The sequence below is a fragment of the Carassius auratus genome, chromosome 26, assembly GCF_003368295.1.
Source record: "Carassius auratus strain Wakin chromosome 26, ASM336829v1, whole genome shotgun sequence".
Lineage (NCBI taxonomy): Eukaryota > Metazoa > Chordata > Actinopteri > Cypriniformes > Cyprinidae > Carassius > Carassius auratus.
This window is the reverse complement of record NC_039268.1, coordinates 22,006,419-22,014,564: the sequence shown is the minus strand read 5'-3', so window position 1 is coordinate 22,014,564 and position 8,146 is coordinate 22,006,419. Positions and strand designations below refer to the sequence as shown.

The window sequence follows — 8,146 nt, the reverse complement described above, 5'->3', positions numbered from 1 at the left end:
GCATGGTAGTAGATATCTGGATGCTAAAGTCAGCTTAAAATGAACGTACAATAGAAGCCTAAATGCATGCAAGTGTTTTAAAAGCATTACAGCAACACTTAAACATTACACTTGTTAACATGAGCCTGCTGTGAAGTTATATCCAGTCTGGCAACACAAATGAGTGTTTGAGGAGCTGATGGATGTTTTGTTTGTGTGTTTCAGTGGCAGATGAGAGTAACATGGCCTCCATTCAAGAACAGAGACCCGGTAAGAAGTTGAACACACACACACACACACACACACAGCACATATTAAAGCCACTCACCCTCTTAACATGTGCTTTATTTTAATGAAAAGCAGCAACATAAATATAATAAAAGACTGCAATGTTTTATACCTGATTAATTTTAGTCATAAACAAAGTAAACCATTGCTCTGCCAAGCGGTTTAGTTTATCAGCTTTGCAACGTCAGTCCCACCACACTGCTTTAATAGCATTGCAACATCTCATTAATGGTCAAGCGCTACAAGGCTGGCCCAAGATCAAGCATGTGATCTGTAAAGCAGTGTGTTAGTTGACTCACAGGCCAGTAATCTGACTCCAGATCAGTTGCTGTGTCTCAGTCAAGTCAAATGAAGATAAACGGAGAGTGACTGTTGGCCATTTGTAGCCTGTCAGTCGAGGTGAGAGAGTGAGTTGCTGCAAGCAGTGATTGAGTTAGTGGAGGAAACAGACAGACACGGTGAAAGCAGTGACCACACGCTACAAGACCACAGACACGCTACTAAAATCTAGTATATCATAATATAGCATTTTCAGCCTTAAAGACTACTCTACAGATTTTTGAAAGTGACTTTTTATTTTATATTTAATATGCTCTACCTATAAATTTGTTAAGTGTGTGTGTGTGTGTGTGTGTGTGTGTGTGTGTGTGTGTGTGTGCTCTTGTTTTTGTGACATATCAGGACACAACTCTGTATAATGACATGGGTACGACGCAGTTATTACAAGGAGAGGGTGACTTATGAGGACAGAACCCATGTCCCCATTTTTCAAAACGCTTATAAATCATACAGAATGAGTGTGTGTGTGTGTGTGTGTGTATATATATATTATTATTATTATTATTATTATTATTATTATAAATTAATTGTCGAAATTTCAGCTAAAGCCACATATTGTCATGACAAACACTTTTTAAATAAAATTTTAAGAGATTATTAACATTAAATTCTTTATATTTTTTTAAATTAAAAAACTAAAGGTAAACTGAAATTAAAAAAATAATTATTTCTCTCTCACTCTATCTACTACTGATGAGAAAACAACAAAATTACTAACACTTTACAATGAAAATGTAAATGTTTAAAAACATAAAAAATTTCAAAACAAACTGTAATAGTATATCATTGATGCTTAAATAAGGTTTTATTTTATAACTATAAAATTAAAAAAATATAAACCATATACATATTTTATACAAAATATAAATATTTATTTATTTTACTTTGTATTTATAAATATAAAATTATATATATAGAGAGAGAGAGAGAGAGAGAGAAAGAGAGAGAGAGTGATACATGAAGTTTTATTTATTTTATATGTATAACTTTTTTTTATAGATTTTATTGACTTATATATACATAGTACAAAACCTGACCACAGATTTACTGTACTGGATCATAAATGACATCATAATCAAAACCACATGCAAACAATCAAGACTGGATTTCGTAGTGTTCACGGCATGTGCAAGCATTAAAAACATACACAGTCCAATTTACATGAACAGCCTTCACATGATGCTTTTGTATACTTCTCAGGGGTCGGGGACAATGCTAAATACATGGAAGGCTGATTGGAGTGTAGTTTTACAGATGTGGGATCCGATAGATATTGACAGGCTGCAGGCTGTTCTGCTGACGCACTCATTTTTCTCTCTTCCCTCTGGCACGCTCTACCTACGCCAGACTCCTTTATATGCTCTGACATATTTCATTATTAGGATGGTCTTGAAGACGTGGCCGCTCTAAGTTTAATCTGACTAAAAACCCCCAGCTAGGGCCAGCCGAGCCAACCACTGCGGCAATCCAAGACCTCGCTTTCTTTTCTTGCATCTGCTTTGCAGTAAATGTTGTATTTTTTTATTTTAATTTTTTCCTGTAAATTCACAATCTAGTCCAGCATTATGCAGATCCTATTATTAGTTTTTAATTTTTTTGTTTTTGTCTACTAAATTTTTTTGTACAAATTAATTGATTTAGGTCCTTTTCTAGTTATTTTTTCCTAATAAAAAAAATGAGTGATGATTTATTATGCAGTTTATCCATCAGCCTAACCTTAAGCAACCTCTCATGCACTCATGTGATGCACTCCCTTTATGCTAAGTCACAAATCATATGACTGTCTGTGAAAACTGTATCCTGGAAATCATAATCCTTTATTTCTATAAAGAGTTCACGAGAAAGAGGTTGTCAGATGTTGCACGCTAGTCTCAACCACTAAATGTCACCATAAAGTGAGTGTTAGGTGTTCTGAGAGACCAAGTCAAAAACACTTCACTGTTAACCTCATATTAAGCTTTAGACAGATTTGATTGTAAAAGCATATAGCTGATAGCATGAAATAGTGTGATTTGTAATATCCATTCCTTGTTTCCTTACTATTATATAAGCATTTAATTCAACTGGATTTAGATTATTTATTTATTTATTTTTGCATATATAATATATATCATTCCTGGTTTATAATTTTCCAAGTTGAATGGTTTATAATTGAGGTAAAAGCTGTCAGAAGAAGCTCAACAGTCACTGACCTCTGAATAGATTTTTGTAAAAAGGTCAATATAGCTGTTCTTAAACTGCGATTTCAACCACAGTTTCTAAAGTGCACAGTTGTAACAGGCATAAAAAGATTTAAAGTAAACCAGGTCAGTTTTGATTTCATTTCGACTACTTTCATTGGTTTTTGTGCACACATCATGAAGTATAACTCTCCTTCTTGCAAACCAAGCGAGGTGTGTGTGTGTGTGTGTGTGTGTGTGTGCGCGTGTGTGTGTGTGTGTGTGTAGTTGGTACAATGAAGACCTGATTGTCGGTCCACAGGAGAGAAGAACATGTCCATTAAGAGGATAGATGAAAGATGCTGGAGGCAGCGCTCTCTCTCTCTCTCTCTCTCTCTAGCTGGCTTCCCTCCAACACACCTACATTTTCCTGTGGCCCCTCTCGTCCAAATGAAGACCACTCATAGAGGCTGTGTTGCTCATGGGCTCTGCGGCGCTCTAGTTCACAGTTCAACATCCTCCAATTCATCTCTCTTCCTCTTCTTCCAGGAGTTTCATGGCAGTCGCCCAGTTACCGTCCGGCCCTGCAGTGCTGCTGCTGCTGCTGCTGATTTGTTTGTTTTTCTCTTCGTCTCATTATTTTCTCTTTTCGTGATAATGGTAGCGTACAGGTATCTGTCTGCCGGAGAGACTTCGCCAATTACCGTTTTATTTCCTAAGAAGTAGTTCAAATGAGTTTCCCGTCTCGCTGTCGTTTCTCTCGGTCTGTTTCTGCTTCTCGCTCGTCTAGTTTGCTGTTGATTCAGGTTGAGAGCAGTCATTTTGTGCTGGTTTAGATTGATGTATGCAAGCGTCCCTGAGAGGGCCATCTGTGTCGTGTGTTTATGCGTGTCGGCATGCATGTGTGCAACTACATCTGAAACATTTCACTGCTCAGATCCTACCGATTACAGCTGCATTTGATGGAAGTGAAATAGATGTATCCATTGCTTAATTTATGCATTATGAAATCCCAGAACAAGGACTGGTCATGGATTCCAGGGTTTGTTTATTTCGACATATTTAGTCACTAATTACATTTGAGACTGAAGACAGGTGGAATCTGCTGCAATCAGTTTTGAGTTGAAATTATATATGCACTATAGTTCAATAGTTTGGGGTCAGCACGAGTTTAAAAAATGAATAAATAATTATAATTTTTAGAAAATATGCATTGAATTTATTAAAAGTGACAGTAAGGACATTTATAATATAAAAAAAGATTTATATTTGAAATAATGTGTTTTTTTTAAGTCAAAGAATCTTGAAAAAAAAGCAAATCAGTGTTTTCATAAAATTATCAAGCAGCACTACTGTTTTCAACACTGATAATAATCAGGAATGTTTCTTGAGCAGCAAATCAGCATATCAGAATGATTTCTGATGGATCATGTAACACTGAAGAATGGACTAATGATGCTGCAAATTCAAAAATATTACAATTTTAAAATATATTCATTCAGTTATTATAATTTGTTTTAATATTTTACAATATTGCTTTTTTTTTACTGTATTTTTGATTAAATAAATTCAGTCTTAGTGAACAGAAGAGACTTTAAGTATTATAACAAATCAAGTATATAAGCAGTTCATTCAACTGGATTTGTTTTTTGTTTTGTTCCAGATTGGTTTTTATGAAAAATGCCTCAGATTTGAGCTTTCACTTTATAATTGTAAAGCCACATTAATACTGACTCAAACATTATGCCATCATCATCCTTAATTTATGCAGTTATAGATTTACATTTTATGATTTTGCTGATGGTTAGATGTTAAACGTTTACAGCAATTTTACCACATTTCAACTTTGTTTGTGCTTAGAAACTCTATTTAGCTGTAGTAAAATGACGTGTCTTTCAGTGGATTATTGATTTATTCTTTTCTATACAACTTTTCACTGCTGGTTTGCGAACAAAAGTATTTCTTAAAGGGATACTAGAGCCAAACATGAAAATTCGTTTACTCACCCTCATGTCTTTTCAAACCCCTTTTTTTTCATTTGAGAATCATAAAAGGGGACATTTGAAAACTTCTCTATTTGTGTTGATTGGAGCAACATGAGAGTGAGCAAACGATGACAGAGTTTTAGTTTTTGGCTGAAGCATCCATTTAAATCATGATGTGCTCTTTCCTGCATGCAACTTTTTACCTTTCAAGCACCAAGCACTCCTATTTTTTTTCTCTTGCCCTTTCAGTGTTTGTAGCCCTTCTATCTGTGCCATTCCTCCATTTTCTTCTCTAGTTTGAGCTTGTTGTAATCCCTCACCTTCTCCTCCTGTTCCTGGTGTCATTGTTCTCAGTGGTTTGCATTTCTTATGGAAACAGTTGTTCTTCGTCTCTCAGTGCTTCATTTAATGCTCCTCACCCCCGGACTACTTCTACCACTACTTTTCTGTTTAGTATTCCTGCACGTCTGGTCTGCGTTCGCAACGCCTCATTTATTCCGTGATGCTCTTTCACCCTCACCTTGAGGTTTCATCATCCACCCTCCGTCGTACAGCTGTCTTTACATATTTCATCTCCGTCTGTTCTTTGAATCAGTCCAAATCCATTAGACTTTCAGCTCAGCTCACTGCACAACTGTTGCATTTTCAATTAACAATTTGGGACCACCCTGTTGAAAAGATCAGCTCAGAGCAGTGGGAATCTTCTTGTCCCGATGTGCCATTGGTCTTTTCAGCAGGACTCTCTAAACACTGATTCTGATCTTGCACTGATTTTCAAAGCTTCATCTTTCATTACCATCCACCATCCTCCCATCACTGACACCCCTCAATGTCCCTGTCTCAGAACCCCTCTCCTCTAATGGGACGGCGCTGGGACCCAGGTTAGGTCTGCAGAAGTCCAGTTCTCTGGAGAGTCTCCAGACCGCGATGGAGGAGGTCGGTAAGGACGAGGTGCCCTTCCATCGTCCACACGCTCAAATGGTGCGAGGCCGAGGATGCAACCTCAGCTTCCGACACGCCATCGACAAGTCCTACGACGGGCCTTCTGAACCCGAGGATGGTGAGTTCAGAGAGAAACTGACAACCATTGAAAGTGGTACAGAACTTAAAAAGGGTCAAATATGTAAATACAACATTAAATAGTTAAACATTTATTAGAAATTATATAAAAAAAATTGGATATGGTTATGTGCTTTTCTCATTTTAGTAGGTTTGTTTTTATGTATTTGTATTTTAGTTTTGATTTAGTCATTTTAAGTAATTTATTTATTTTTTTCGTTAATTGCCAAAACAGTAGTTCATTTTAAATTTAATTAAATTTAAATATTTTATTTTGGTGAGAAAGTTGTTTGTTAGTTTTATTTGACAAGAACAACACTGACCAGAATAAATAATAATAATAATAATAATAATAATAATAATAATAATAATAATAATAATAATAATAATAATAATAATAATAATGTGATTTTAATGCTAAAATAATTTGTTCAATAATTATGATTTATTTGTATGTATTTAAATGTACAAATTCTACCTTGTTTGATTTATTCCAATAAGTCCGAAAAAGTTAATAAAAAAAATATATATATTAATATATTATTCTTATGTAAAGTATACATGCATTATTTTTTTATAATACAGTTTTAATATATTTATAAATTTACTCAGTTAAGCGATTTCTGAATTTAATTTGTTAATAACTGATTGTCAGTGTCATTCTATAAATGTGTTGTAATTTAAACTGAACACCTTCATTAGTTTTCTTTAGTTATTGCTCACCACAGCCAAAGTACCGTACATTAATGAGTGTGTATGTGCTGCATAGCAGTAAATGCATGTTGCTGAGCACAGTAGCGAGACTATCATGAGTTTTGGCAAACATGTGATAACAGTTACAACTGCATACCACTGCTTCTCGCTTTGCCAGTAGTGCATCTGGGACGTTCACATTCATTACTCTCATCAAACACGCCATAAGCTAACATCCATTTTTCTCATTATATATGCTGGTGCATTATGAAATTCAACATTAAATAAATGTAAATTCACTCTCATTTGATTGTTATAGTGAACAATTTATTATTGTGCAGTACTCGGGTATGTACGGTGTGTGTGTGTGTGTGTGTGTGTATATATATACAGTATATGAGTTTTAGAAATGTCACATTATGGAAGTAAAATGGGTTGCAAATGCTGTTTCATGTTGACTTTAAATGTCTTTTAAAGTTCAGAGCTATATCTCAGAACGGTTGGGTGCCAGTGAAGCTACTTCACTTTTAGTAGCTCATTTGAGAGATGAATTTGACTCTCTGTGACTCATTGAGCTTCGTGAGCCAGTAAGGAGTGAATCAGCAAATACAAGCATCACTGATTTTGGTGTGAACCTCCTGCAGCAGGTCAGCACATTCAAGGGCACGCATCACCCCTGCTCTTCCTCATTGACACTAAAGACCTCTTCTAAATGAGAAAAAGAGACAGACCTTCAGCACAAGCCAGAGATGCATTCGATTAGAGCCTATAAGGGGTCACCAATTAATGTAAAGCTTTCTGCACCCTTAGCAGAGGTGAATAGAGATCTGTGGATATTAACTTATGAACAAACCAGCCGATGCATCAGGAGAGTGTATAACACCAAAATATGTTCAGGCCACGTCACACCTAGAGTAAACTTATAAAAGAAAAATGTTTTGCAAAAAGAAAAGTATATTTGCTGGTGTGTTAATGTCTTTAAATAATAATTAAATAATGTTGCAGTAATCATTTTTTTTGCGCATTATGATGGCTGTAAATTACGTTACAAAAAAACCTGTTAACTGTCACCCCGTCCCGTATACGGGACGCCTACGTTGACTATACTATATTACAATCAAATCTAATCTAATCTTGACAAACTATATATCGTTGGAAAGGTCTAAGACTCCCAAATATATATTTTACCAATATTTTTTGTTAAAAATTATGTAATAAAAGTAATAGATTAATTTATGGCAAGAGTGCACCCTCAGAAATCTACATTACAAAAGGAGTTTTGACCTTTGTTTAAAAAAAAAAGACTTCCTCGTTGCCTTTTTCTCCATCATATTTTAGAAATCATCAGAAGTTACATATCACTTGAAAACATAAAATCTCAAAAATCATCCTTTAAAACCCATTTTAAAATCAGACATTGCATTACCATGTAAATGGTACATCAAAATCATGTTACAAAATGTTTTCAGTCATGAATTATACAAATTTAGGTTTGTATCATGCACATTCAAGTCTATCTTCAAAAACATGAGGGACAATTAACAGGTTAATGTTTTTTATGTAATTAATTCAATGTAATTTATTTTATCATAGTTTTTTTTCTTTCTATTATTGTTTTGTGGTGAAATATGACATTGTGTTCCT

The 8,146-nt window shown here is 34.9% G+C and overlaps 1 protein-coding gene across 2 annotated transcripts in view; it reads left to right on the top strand.

Moving 5' to 3' along the window:
• Positions 1-8,146, top strand: part of pard3ba (par-3 family cell polarity regulator beta a) — a 128,658-nt gene that overhangs the window by 83,685 nt on the left and 36,827 nt on the right. For both annotated transcript variants that reach the window (XM_026204787.1, XM_026204788.1), the window contains exons 17-18: positions 205-249; positions 5,595-5,810. In XM_026204787.1, the coding sequence (XP_026060572.1) occupies positions 205-249; positions 5,595-5,810 (261 nt within the window). The remainder of the gene's footprint in view (positions 1-204; positions 250-5,594; positions 5,811-8,146) is intronic.